Source organism: Rousettus aegyptiacus, unplaced genomic scaffold (genome assembly GCF_014176215.1).
Source record: "Rousettus aegyptiacus isolate mRouAeg1 unplaced genomic scaffold, mRouAeg1.p scaffold_m13_p_3, whole genome shotgun sequence".
Taxonomy (NCBI): domain Eukaryota; kingdom Metazoa; phylum Chordata; class Mammalia; order Chiroptera; family Pteropodidae; genus Rousettus; species Rousettus aegyptiacus.
Genome location: NW_023416306.1, coordinates 148386383 through 148400327, shown reverse-complemented (window position 1 = coordinate 148400327; position 13945 = coordinate 148386383). Strand labels below are relative to the sequence as shown.

At 43.2% G+C, this 13945-nt stretch overlaps 1 protein-coding gene across 6 annotated transcripts in view; it reads right to left on the bottom strand.

Annotated features, from left to right (window-relative positions):
- Positions 1-13945, bottom strand: part of RAD51B (RAD51 paralog B) — a 556279-nt gene that overhangs the window by 67846 nt on the left and 474488 nt on the right. For 5 of the 6 annotated variants that reach the window (XM_036238433.1, XM_036238436.1, XM_016131217.2 and 2 more), the window contains one exon: positions 9592-10063. The exons of the other annotated variant lie outside the window; for it this stretch is intronic. In XM_036238433.1, the coding sequence (XP_036094326.1) occupies positions 10047-10063 (17 nt within the window). In that variant the 3' untranslated portion in view covers positions 9592-10046. Of the gene's footprint in view, positions 1-9591; positions 10064-13945 lie in introns of those variants that run through there. 6 annotated transcript variants of the gene reach the window in all.

Here is a 13945-nt window from a genome sequence, read left to right as displayed (position 1 = left end):
CTGGCTCAGCTTCCACCGTGTTGATTAGCAGAGGCTTGAGGAGCAGCTTTGAGGCACAGGGCCCCTCTAAGCCCTTCTCCCCTGCCTTCTAACACAACCCTTTCACAGTTTCTCTCTGCTTTCCTAACTCCTCGCCTCTCCCCTTTGCCTCTTAGGCCTCCAGTCTTTCCCTCTCACCCTCCTCCAACACGTCCCCCCCACCCCCACCTTCCCCACTCCCTTTCTTTGGGCTTTGGGAGCTGTCCCCCCTCCCTCTCCCCCTCCCCAATTCCCTCCAAACCCTACAGTCTTTGTTGCTGAATTCAAGGTTCTCAATACAATAAGGCTTTGATGATTTGCCCCAATTGAGAAGGAATGTCAGCTTAAATTAATGAAGGGTCTGAATAATAGAATTTTAAAGCAACGTTTAGTTGCTTTCCTGTTGTAAGACATCCTTTCCAGGGAGAAGCCTTTGCATTTAAATGCAGTAATAGCTAAAGCTGAGAAATGGGGCAATATGTCTTAGAGTCTCTTTTAAATACTTTAACAAAAAGAGCCCTTTATACTTTCCTTGAATCTGAGTATTTCTGCTCCTAAAACCTTTCATTTTCAGTGATCAACATGTCTTTTTATCACCATGATTTTACTGGGCTTCTCAAGGATCCGCCACGGTTATAACTCCTGAGTTCTTTATGACAGACACATTTCCACACTGAAAGGCCCTTTAAACATTTTTTTAACATTTTAAATTACATAAGCAACACATGAATATATTCTCCTTGCAAAAATAAAAAATAAACTTTAAAAATAACAATGAATGAAAACCTTATAAATAAAAGTTCTATCTCTCAGTTTATTCCACTTTAAGGTGTTGAGAATATAACATTTATAAGAAACTTCTGCACAAAAATCCCTTCTTTAGGGTTCTACCCAAAAAAGAACCACCTACAGCTGTCTGGGTCTTGCTTTCCTGTAAAACTAAAGAGTCCTTGAGGTAGTTAAAACTCTCAGCTCTTCCTTTAGGTACCTTTATGCCTCCAGGCATCCTCCCAGTTTCCTTACTGCATCTCTTCTACATTCCATCCTACACCTCTGCCAGGAACACTCGCTGTGATGAAGCATATGGCAAATGTAAACAATTATTGAATCTAGATAGGGAACTTGGGTGTTTGTTATACTATTCTCTCTACTTTTCTGAATGCTTATAATTTTCATAATAAGAAAAGAAAAACTCACCAAATTCTAAGAATAGCAAAACAGCCACATGACCTTTGGCACCAAAAAGGATGGGTTCTAGTTACTGCTGTCCTCCTCCTTCTGCTAGGGACTCCCAGCCCTGCACTGGGCAAGGCTGAGCCTCCTCTAGGAACAGTAACAAATGTAACACATAGTGTTGCTTAGCAACATGCACACTTCCGCAAGCCCTTTCATACATATTCTTCTTTTCCTTTGGGGGATGGGTAAGGCAAGTGTTGTCCCCACTTTACAGATGAGGAGACCAAGAGCGTTAGTGATACCACCCTATAATGCAGGCTCAGTTATTGCTTTCTTATTAGGCAGCAGGCATTGCTCTAGGCTGCTACGTGTATTAACTAATTTCATCCTTACAACAACTGAGTCACATGTATAACTTGCTCAAGATTACAAAACTAGCAAGCGGTGGGCTGGAATACGAACCCAGGCAGTGTACTCACGAGCCCGAGCTCTTAAACACCTACATTCTTGTGTGACGGCATTATAGATGTCTTTCTAATATTCCGGGAATGGAAATCTGGCAGCCTTCAGGGTTCATTCAAACTGTAAGTGTGTTTATTTGGTCCACGCAGTATCTTACAAATTTTGAATTAGTTGCCATAATTTAAAGATTTATTTTAAAAAAGATCTCATTTGAAAAATCCAGATTTCTAGCTTTTCTTGAAAAATCAGTTCTGGCATCATTAGGCTGGCATCCCACAAAGTAACAGTTGGCTAGAGCTGAGTAGCTGCCCCTTTAGGAAAGGCATATTCTTTCCAATTTGTCACAGTCCCCATTACTCTCTATTATTGCAAACTGGTCTCCTTTTACAACTCTGTTATCTGTCTAACATGAACATTTGTGCTTGCGATCCCTGCACTATAAAAAGCTACAACTTCAAATAAATAGAATAATGTCTGCCTTGGAGCCATCAATGCACTACCTAAGCCATATATTTATCCATCTGTCTATTCGTCTAACCATCTCTTCATGTATCCATCCATCCATCCATCCATCCCTCAGCTTTTCTATCTCAGGCACCCTCGCTACCTAGCTTAGCCATTCTCAAACTAACCGCACAGAATCACACCTACCATTTCTTGACCAATATCTACTTTTCTTCTACTTGGGATTAGAAGGGCAGCATCAGAAGTTGGGAGATGATATGCTGAGGAAAACAGAGTTATAGCAGACGTTATGGACTGAATCGCGCCCCTCCCAAATTCATATATGAAAGCCCTAACTCCTAATATGACTATATGTGGAGAGAGGGACTTTAAAAAGAGGTAATTAAAGTTAAACGGAGTCTTAGAAGCAAAACTCTAACTCAATAAGATCGGAGCGTTTACAAGTGGAAGAGACACTAGGAGCACGTGCGAAGGAAAGACCACGTGAGGACACAATACGGTGTCCATCTACGTACCACGGAGAGTGGTCTCAAGAGAAGCCCAACCTACCAGCACCTTGATCTTGGACTTTTAGCCTCCAGAATGGAGAGAAAAAAAATTTCTGTCGCTTAAGCTAATCTGTGGTACTCTGTAATGGCAGCCTTGCTTAGCAGACTAATAAAGCAGGGAACTGTTTCCCCCGTATTCCTCACCCACCCTTTCCACCTCCAAGCCCCCAGTCCCTTTCCTCTGAACAGCAATCACCTAACAACCAAAGCCATTTGGGTCAGTTACTAAGAGGGTTGCCAGTAATTCCAGTTAAGAAGGTATATTATTTCTCCAGTGATATGAGCAACACCATCGGGATGGGCTGGAGGGTGGGGAAAGGGCTGGGAAGATACCACTGAAGAATTCCACCAGGGAGATATACCCAGGACATCTCACTAAACCCCATGCACCAGAGAGTAGGGAGGTGTTGCCTGAAGTTCAACACATAGAAGACGTTGAAGCTGAGATGTATGAAAAGTATTGTAAAAACCAAGCTGGCTTAAGGAGCATTGAGAACAACAGTTCTGTCCAGCTAGTTGGTTAGGGCTAGCAAGCTATTTTTGTCTGGAAAGTCTGAGTCCAGCTTAAACAGAGTGATGGTGAGAATAATTACTGCAAAACTGGCTTCACTTTAAGCCTTCCTATGGGTTTCCTCCAGGTGTTCTAGTTAGAGAGGCTTATGTTATTAACACAAAGATGGGTGGCTGCCGATTAACCCCAGAGGGGCCTAGAGAACTGGGAGAAAGCCAAAGTGGCTTCTGCTCCATCTTTGCATCAATTTTCAAGATGCTGAAATGGTAATGACTCAGGAGTTGGGATGACGGTGTTTGCAGAGAGAGGCTGGACAACCCCCAGATGGGTTCTCAGATCCCAGAGACAGCCAATGGCAACAGACCTCAACTTCAAATTCTAAATGGAATAAGCAGAGGTCTGGAAGTGATCCAGAGGTACTAGCCCTAGAATCCCACAGCAGCAGGTTTAGAAACACTGTAAGAATTACCTGCTCTGCCATCATAGGCTCCCAGGGAAACTGCAATTTTAGTCAGTAGATAAAAATGTCAGTCATAGGACAAGGTCTGACCGATGATTTAATCAATACTGACATACTCAGAGGTCAGGAAAGGGCAGGGCAATACAGGATTGTTTAGATTTGCCTCTGATTCACTTCTGGCCTCATGTCCACTGAAAAGGATATGGAAATACTGAAATTTGAATGGAGATGATATGGGCTGGCCTTTTAATCATCCGATGGGTTATAAAGGCAATGCTCTCTAATGAGTAAAAGGCAAAGCCTAATATCATATTCAATTTCTCCCCTAGTCCTCTCACTGATGTATGGATTCAGACAAAGCTTCTCTGACTCATTGAAAGAGGGAAACATCATGCATAAACAGTTCTCCAAAAATGTCATGAATATTAATGAAAACTACCAATAAAGAGCTTTGGGCATCTTGAGAGAACACGGTTGGCAAAGACTTTATCTAAATAGAGTCCTTCATTTGTGTTCCAAACCTTAGTTTGAAAGTAAATCGCTTGGGACTTGTTATTCCAAGATCTGGGCCCAGGGCTCCATGAAACCCGAGGGTCGATGCCTAGGGAATGCAAGGGTCTGGGACCGGGACTAGGGATCTTTGAAGGCATCAGAGGAAGGTCCCGGGGGCAGAGTGGAGCTAGAATATGTTCCCACTCTGGTCAGTCAGGGTTCCTCAATGAAAGTTTCTCCTGCTTCTGCTGATGTGTAGCTTTGAGGAAAGAGAAACTGCTCCAAAGATTGGGAGAAAGGAGAAAGGTACTTGGGTCCCACGGTGAGAATGGGATTTTCTTTACTCAAAAAAGGGTTTTATTTCCATTCTTCCTTCCACACCACAACTTCCCCAATCCTTCTTATTTCCTCAAATAAATTTTAAGAGCTCTTCCTTCCCACTCACTAGTCCTATACCTCTATGATATGGGCACTTCGGCAAGGTTAGAAGCAGGGTACTGGAGTTAGGGGTTGAGAGATGAGCAGTGATGGAGGACTAGGCTGTGACAGGGGAGACCAAGTCTGTAGTGATAAGAAGGGGAGAAGGAAGCAAGAGAGAGAATAAGTGTCCTTGCAGCAGTCCAGTTAAGTGTACATATAGTGCACTGGGGCTTTTACCACTGTCTCGTCCTCTCACAGCTCCCTCGTGGGAGCTGCTTTGCCCACATCTCCCGCTGCTTTGGCAGCCACGCTTCCAGCTCCTCCCTCAGCCCACAACTGGCTGGCTGGCTAGTGACCAATGATGTTATCTGAGACAAAACAATAAGATGACCCTGAGCCAATGAGAGTCTCTCTTAGGAATTTTAACTAGGAAATACCAAGGAAAAAAGCCAATGGGAACTGAAGTTGAAAGGCTGAGGTGTACAGAGAAGAGCTCAAGAAACCAGGATGAGGCACATGCAAGGCCAAGCTTTCCATAAGCAGAACAACAGTCTCTAGGGCACACCTGCTGGGAGAGAGAGTAGCATTGGGTAGAAATGCAGAGAGAAGCAGAGACTCCAAGGTAAGGAATCCTGAGGGTTGCCTCTACTCCTAAAGGCTTTCAATTCTGGCCTCCTATATCCTTAACAACACCTGTCCCCTTTTATCTGTGGTATATAAGATTTTTCTTAATGAAAAGTACCCAACCATAACTAACAGTTTGTACAAGTTCTGTGCAGTGCATTTGAAACTGAATTATTATCTGAAGACATTTTCTTTGGGGAGAACGAGGAGGCAGATCCCTTAGCAAATGCGGCCTACTGTGTTTACTTGCTTACTTGGAAGCATCTCGTGTACTTGAAATTAGGTTTTTAGGCAGGAAATGGTGTGACCTTATTTCTCCCTTTGTTTTTATGATGTCAGGGTAAGCCAAGACTATATTTGAGTCCTGAGTACAGGAGGTCTTGGCATCTACAAAGAACTGGTCTGGCCTGAGAAAGTTAAGTCCTTTTTAAGTTATTAAGATCCAGCTCTACAAATATCTCGGAGAGAAGCTTTAAAAGCCTGACTTTTTACTTAGTTAAAAGGAGCAAAGAGGTGTGGCAGCCATGTTTGTTCACTACCAAGATCTTGTGAATCATTTCTCATCTCCGATTTCAGGGCTCAGGAGGGCTAAACTGGAAGGAAAACCGAGAGCAGCTCTTGTCAATACGAACCCTCATCTGTTATGTCCACAGCCTCTTGGAAATGTCCTCTGGCAAGGCTGCCATCAGCACTTGACTGAAAACACATGGAAGCTGCACACTCAGGACAGGAATTCATTATTGGAAGAATAATAAGGGAAAGTTTTTTTCCCCCTTTCTCTTTCCCTCTCTCTCTCTGCTGCTGCCGGGAGAGCTGCGTTTTGGAAAAGACACAGGGCTTAGAGGGAATTCGAATCATGTCTGGTAACAAGGGGGAGGAATGGAGGTGGAAGGGCACACTTCCAGAAGCCTTTTCACACAAAGCATGATGGTTCTGGGCAACTCAGAATGGGTCGCTCCATCTTAGATGCGTTACTGAAGTCAGGCCATGGCTCTCTCCAACCCATAATCCTTTCTCGGCATTACTAGTGCCTGGTAGCTGCTAGGGAAAAGTACCCAGAGTTAACTGGATTTCCCTGGCTATTCTTTCTCAAAAAGGTGCCCTGTAGTCTCAAATGGGCAGCAGTACCTTTTGGTCTTCCTTCTTTAATACTAGCCCATACGTTTTTAATATATGCCCATTAAAAGGTGTGAATGTGAAAGAAGGAGGCATCTGCCAGCTCACTGGGTCTAGCCGTACGTGGCAGACATTACAAATGTTCATTAATATCCAGTTCTCCTTCCCTTCCAAATACAGGGGTCAGGTGGGGGTTTGTACTTTCCACTTCCTTGGAGCTGGAAGTGGCCACATGGCTGCTTGGCCATGAGAGAGGAGATGTGTGTTGTTCCTTGGGAGAAGTACTTAAAGTGCCAGGGCATGACCCGGTCCCCGCACTGCCCCCACTGTGGCAGCTGTGGAAGTGCTTGATCCTGAAATGAAACACTGAGTCGTCACATGGAGAGACGGCATCCTATGAGGGTCTCTCAGACATGCACAGACTTTAAGGCACTGAGATTTTTGTGGGGGTTGTTTGTTAAGGCAGCAAAACCAAGCCTGTCCTGATGTATGCCCACTATTAATTGGTCTCTCCTTCCAGAGCTATTTGAAGTTCTGGAGAACTTGTGCTCCATCTGAACCTTCTCCTTGCTGAAATTCAGAGAAGTAGGCAATGTGTTCTCTCCAACACTTAGGATATTCATCTGAGAAGTGCGATGGGCTTCTTCCTTCCATTTGAGCAAAAGAGGCCTCTTCTGAGTGGAATAAAGAAAGTCCTTTCACAGCCACAGGACAGAAGTGATGGTGATATTAGAACCAAATCTTGGGAAAAATTGACACTCTCAACTGTTTAAGACCATAGTATTTTAGGTCAAAATCTGATATTTTGCACTTCCACTTGCCTTCATTCCCCTTACCCCTATTTCCTCATCCTCATCTCTCATCTCTAGAATTGTCATTTGGCAAGTCTGGTTTTGCTGGACAAACTTTTACAATTCTGTCTCTGAGCAGTAACTTGGCTCCCAACCTACAACATAAAAGACACTATGCATAGAGTTCAGCAGTTTTGGGTTAACCCAGAAATGTGCACTCTGTGCGGGGCTGATAGGGACCACGCACTCCCGAGGCTTCGCCAGGACTACAGCACGTCAACAGAGTAGCTAGGAAGCTAGCACAACTAGGGAGACAAAGGTGGACTCTGTCATACTTATGTATATGTACACACATACCAATGGAAAAAACTGCATTGCATCCAAGTTCGATAAAAGTAATTAACAATACAAGATGCTTCACTAGCATCTCATGGGTGGTAACAGTGTGGTAGGTTCTCAGCTCATGAATACCACCTATGTTTTCTTCCTTATGATCATTCCCTGGGGCAACCTTCCTGTATGTGTCTCTTAATCTTTAATAATGATGAAAAGAGAAGACATATTCTGACATATTCTCAGCACCACTGTCCAGGCTTTCTGCAGCCACTTCTCCCAGTGGAAGATCAAATCACTGGTATTGCTCTGGTGATTCTTTTATTAGGGAAAATGTTCATTAAGCTCCTATTATGTGTATAGTTTTGTGCTGAGTACTTTCGTGAATTGAGGATGCCCCAGGTAGGTTGTAATCTATACAAACAGAAATATTACATGGGTGAGGAATGAGAGAGGAAGGAGCAAGGCTGCCTGGCTTCAAATCCACATTCTATCACCTTCTAGCAAAAAACGACTTTTCTAGCCTTGTTCCTCACCTCTAAAGAAGGAATGATACAAAGTTGTACCTTTCGAGACTCTTAGGAGATTGGGTAAGCGTATGCATGTACAGTGTGTGTCAGGCATGCAATAACAATAAATACTGGCACAATGCAAAGGCAGAGCTTAGGTTCTGCCGTGGCAGCATGGTTTGTAGTGAAAAGGTGGGCCTTGGAGCAGGCGAGTATGCAGACAGATTTGTCAGTTGTTAGGTGTAGAGCACCATCTTAGTGTTTACAGGAATCCAATAAATAGTCTCAAGGAGGAAGCCATCTAATCTTTGACATGTGTGATTGGGGTGTATTTCCCTTGTACCTTTTTCAGATACTTTTGAGTACCCTGTTTTAATGTGTGAATTGTTTAGCTTTTCTTTCTTGGTGGACAGTGAAAGTGGAGAGAAACCGAATTGATACTTACAGAGAACAAAACATCTTTCCTAACTTCTCAAACAGTCCCTTGATGTTTGCAATTAGCCAATACATGTAATGAGAATTCATGGGAAATTTACATTTAATATGCTGCAAAAACGCAGTTTGGTTTTCACAAATGTTCTTCTAAAGACCACAAGTTCTCAAAATGCACCTAGCTCAGAGGGAGACAAACGAACACAGTTGGGAAAGTCAGCCTCCCCCGCCTCTGTTAGGTCTACCAAACTCCTTCTCGCCTTCCAATGCCCAGAGCATGGCTTGCTCTCCAGAAGTACCTGCCCTGATTCACTCCCGCCAAATAAAACGTTTCTCCTTTTGCCCTTGCAGCATGTGGCATGAACGCGCATCTATCATGTCACTTTATTTTATTCTGTGTTATATTACTGTTAGTAGAGTTCCTTGTAATAGAGTTACAAGTTCCTTGTAATAGGATGTGGCTTACGTCCTATTGTTTTTTGAGCTTCACCTTCGTTAGCACTTGGTATGTGCTCGATAAATACTGAGATGTTAAAGGACTTAATCGTTCACCAGTCTGCACATACTTTGTGCACTGCACTCTGCTGGGCACCAATAGGAGACACAAAATAGAATAAGACTTAAATCTAGCCTCCAAGACATTAAAAGCCTCTGTAAGGGAAGTGGGCACAAAGTGATTATATAGGAGACAATTCAGGGTCACTAACGACTTGGGTTGGAGAGGACCCAAAGCCAAAGGCTGGGAGGAGTTGATGCCTGACTTTGAAGGAGCTGAAGCCCCCAGGCCTTGTCCTGAAACTGGCCTTGAAACTTTGGTGGGAAGCCTCATGGCAGTGGGAGGGGGTAAACTGGGTGTTCTGCTGGAAATGACTAAATTATCCTATGGGTCACCAATTGATTTATTTGCTAATTGACTGGCCCAGCTTTGGGTTTTAAATCTAAAGAAATCATTTCATCCTTTATTAAATACTGCATGAATCTCACTCTTTGTTCTGCAGGTCTATACACAATATACGAGTGAAACTTGAATTTACACCACAATAGTTGTGTCACTAATGACCTTCCAAATGCCACTAATACCATACATGTTCCGCTTCTCAGTTGGATCCAAACCTGTCACTGAATTCTGAGCCTGTCGACCTCCCTCTGACACAAGAGCAGACCCCCACGCCCACACCCGCCCCCATCTTTCCATGATTTCATTTCTGAATCAGTTACTCTTTGGAGACCCCAATTCCTATACACCTCCTCTTTTTATTTGGTGGACAATACTTTATTCGGAAAGGTTCTCTCCTGTAATTACAAATCCTGTTAGTCATCCTCCTCCTCTCCCCAGGGGGACTGTGGGCTTTAATTAATTAATGTGGTTAAACCACTTTGAGGTGCCTGGTTGAAAGGTACTATATAAGTGCAAATTATTATTATTATGGCTGTTGACATCTCATGGCAGCAAAGCCTTCAGCCCCACCCATCTAGAGACCTGAACAAAGGCTTCTTCATCTTCACCTTCCCTGCCAGGTCTGAGATAGTTGGCTCAATGGTATGGGGGCAAATCTGTTACCATCTCAACAGCGATCAACTAATTAATCCCCATTAGGTTGGCTTCTATTTCCTTCTTCCAAGCAGCACAGTCCTGTTTCATTTCACAAATCACGCCCCCATCAGCTTTAGACAAAGGTCATAGTGTCCTTATGGCCTCTGTTGGCCTAAAGGAGAAAAAGAAAAAAAGAAGGAGAAAAAGAAAGTTTGAAAAAAAAAGTTATCATGAAATGTACGAACTTCTCACTAGCAGTCTAAATAAAGCTTTCCTTCCAGCAGTAATCCATTTACATACCTACCTGTCTATTACGCAGGGATCCAACGGCCTCACAAACCAGAGACACTCAGAAACATAGTACGGGTGTGGCTTGAATGCCGATAACTATAGACAAAAGGGGAGTCTTCCTGGACTGCATGGGAAGAGGTCATCCAGAGAAGCAGGAGCCCCTCTTCAGCTTCCTCCTTTACCCCCAGGTTTCCCCTGAGAAAGCCAGCTGCCATCTGTCGCCAGGAAGTCCTCACAAAGGCAGGGGACCATGATTTAGATGTTTTGTGCAACACCTAGCACAGCCCAACTCTTCTACTAGGATGGTAGTAGCCATTGAAAGCAGCCCTGTAGGGGAGAGTTGGCCTCTCGAAGGGACGCTGCTGACCAAAATGCTCCTTACAAGGTTGTGCCTCAGACCCTTTGTTAGTGTGGACGTGGGTGAGCCTCAGGGGGTCATGTCTTCATCTGCCTCCATTTATCCTCCCTATTGAAGGGCTCCTTCAGGACATCGGTCAGTCTCTGTGGGAAGTGATTTGGAGAGCAACAAAAGAACTTGGGCCCTTTGGGAGGCCTTCAGAATTCAGTAAACATCTGGACACGGAAGGCCAGGTTCTCAAGCAGTCTAACTGGAGAGATGTCAAAAGAGAAAGAGCTGTGTGTGCAATGCAAGCTTTTAGTTCTGTGGTGACATTTGTTGTAGAGAAACACAGACGCCCCAGTAGGTAGATAGGAAGATTTTTTCAAAAGCTCCTCTATTTGTCAGTTTTTGTGAGTGGAGTGTACTGTTTGTCAGTTTGCATGGCATGTGTGAGGAAATAGAAGTTTTGCATGGCTAGGGAGCAGCATGTGGTAGTCTGATTCTGTCTGTACTATGAATACCGCAAGGTTGCATAAGCCTGTCCTGGGAGCTGCTGTTCAGCCTTTCTGTTATCCTTAAGGTTTGTAAAGCACTTTCTAGTCAAGGTGACTTAGATTCTCATCAGGAGCAAATTGTAACTGACAAAAAAGAAGTACTGAGGCTAAGTGATTTACACTTCATCCATGGTAAAATTCAAGATCTGAACTCTTGACTCTCAGTGTTCTCTTTATTGTTGAATCAATCCATTTAGACCACATTAGTCAGCATGATTCATTAGTCACATGCACTAATTAGCATTTCCCAGTGTCCCCGAATCTATCCTCAAACAGCAAAAGAAACTGGTCTCTGTCAAGAGACAATGGAATGCCATTTTCATTAGTTTCCAGGAGCTGATGTTCAGTTCAAGTCCCACATACTCTCAGGAAAATTCCTTAGTCATCCTAATTGAAATAAGTATATCTCCTTTACCCTTCTCTATCCATTGTTTGAACCTCACTATGTGTCATAGTTTGGCTTTGATTAAACTTGTTTTGTTTTGCAATAACTAGATTTTGAGCTACTATAAAGGAAGGCACCATTTTTTTTCAGCCTTTTATCCCTGAGCACCAGGGTTTGTAAACAATAGGTGCTCAAGAAATGCCTGCTAAACTGAACTCACTGAAATAAAGCTTAAGTCATATTCCAGAAAGAACACCAAGTCCTTTTGGAAGAGGTTTTCAAAGAAAACCAACAACCTGGATTGGTTTAACATCTTTTGGTATAATACCTGGGCATTTTCACAAATGCAAATTGCTAACTCTGCAAAGATAGCCAAATGGCTTCCAGGTTCTAAACGAGGACTGTGGATCCAATTTAACTATAGTCCTGGCCTTGGAATTGAGTTTTTCTCTATAACCTAATTCCAACTAACATTTTGTTCCATGTTCTAAAAAAGCTGTGGAGACAGGAAAAAAACATTTTGGAAAAAAAATGTATTTAGTCTATGACTCTGGACCCAAATTCATACTCTGCCTTGTGCTATAAGCATTAGTCGCTGTTGCTCAAATATCTTTATGGCATAGTGCATAATAGCAAAAACGTATACTAAAGCTTCTGCTTGAGACAGATTCTGTTTTGGGTGGGGAATCAAGATTTTTGCACGCTGATCTGTGGTGGCATTACTGACTGTGATTCCCCGATTTCTCTGCTCTAGGTTCTACCAAAGAGGGTCCTGACAGCATTTTAAACACATAGTATTTATATTGCATTTCAACATTACGTAATGAGCCCGGACCTAGGGTCTGTACTATTGTACCCTAGGGCCAATCTCTGCAACTGCACTCCTCTGAAAGGGAAGTGTCACTGAACATTCACCTCCCTCTCTCTCTCCTGGTAATAGAACCCCCAAAATTTAGCAGGCACATGGCCATCCAGATTAACAACTATATACCCTCTGACCAGCCTTTCCACTTTTTGATCCACACCTAAAGAAACCCTCATACCTGCATACTAAAACATACATGCAATAGAATTCATTAAGTTCACAAATAATTGAAATTTCCATCAAGAAAGGAAGGGATAACATGTGGTATGTTCAAACAATGGATATGGAAACCTCGATTAAAGTGAAAGAACATGATCTATGTGTATCGACGAGGATATACTGCAAAAACATTACATTAATGACAAAAGCAAGTTGATGTGTACAATAAACAATTTATGCAAATTTGGAATGCACTAAAAACAAACCCGTCTTTGAGGCTAATAGCCAGAGTAAAAAGAGTCAACAAAGCAGAGGGCCAGTGTGAGAAGATGTCGTGGAGAGGAAGAATGTTAAATAAATGGCAAAGGAAAAGAAGAGAAGTGGGAAGATGCGAGTCCTTCCTCATTTCCTCTGGAAGCTCCTCACCCAGGAGCAGGCAGAAGCTGCAAAGGACCATGCCTTGGCCTGGATAAGCTTTCCGAGACTGCAGTGGCACCTGGCAGCCTGGGGAAAATGTTACAGGCCAACTCTTTCCTCTTCTCTGTGACCTCTGGGAGAGGAATTCACTCTCTGCTCCACTGAATCCCAGGGCTTTCTGCCCAGGCTCCCACAAGAATGCCGGGCTATGCCAGGTGTGTGGGTGGTATTTACCAAGCAGACACCTCCATACCTGGATAGAAATAGACTGAGAATCCTCTGGGTCACTCTGAGTCCACCAGGCAGAAAACACTTAGATAGGTTACTGATTCAAGCTGAAATCTGATGAACTCAGATGGTGGTATTTGGGGGGAAAGAATGTTTCAATAAATCATCCAGTTGGCTCGGTGACTGAGAAAATGGAGTGGAAGAATCTAACCCAACTTCGTGACAAGGAAACAAATAGAGGAGATTAATGCTTCTCCTAATATGCTTCAAAAGGAGATCAAACCATCATTCTTGACTTTACAAGAAAGATGAGGCACATAGCTTTTCAGCTCTAAAAAATCATTGTTTTATTTCTTTGTTTTTTTGTTTCTTCTAAGTCCCCATACTAGGTGATTGGAAAAACAGGAAACCAGCTTTGTTTCCAGCATCTTCTCTGGATGTATCTCAAGGATCCCCATCTCCATGCCAAGGTTTATGCTGCTCATTCAAATCTAAACTAGTCGAGGATAGCACCAGAATCCAAATGCAACCTCTCATACCTGATTTGGACTTAAAAAAAATAATAATAATATAAAAGACACAGTTCTGTCCTACTGAGAAACTAAGCAATATGTGCTGTCCTGTTCAAAACAACCTGGTTTTTGTTTTTCAAATAATCTCTAGATTCCTGGGGAAAAGGAGAGTATGGCGAAGAGAAAGTGAAAAAGGAGGAGGCCCATTGAATCGACCTCTTCCTTCCCCCAGGCAACCTCTCCTTTGGGATCTGCTTCTTTAGGAGTCAGCAGGCCTTTATTGCTATGAGGACCACAAAAGCC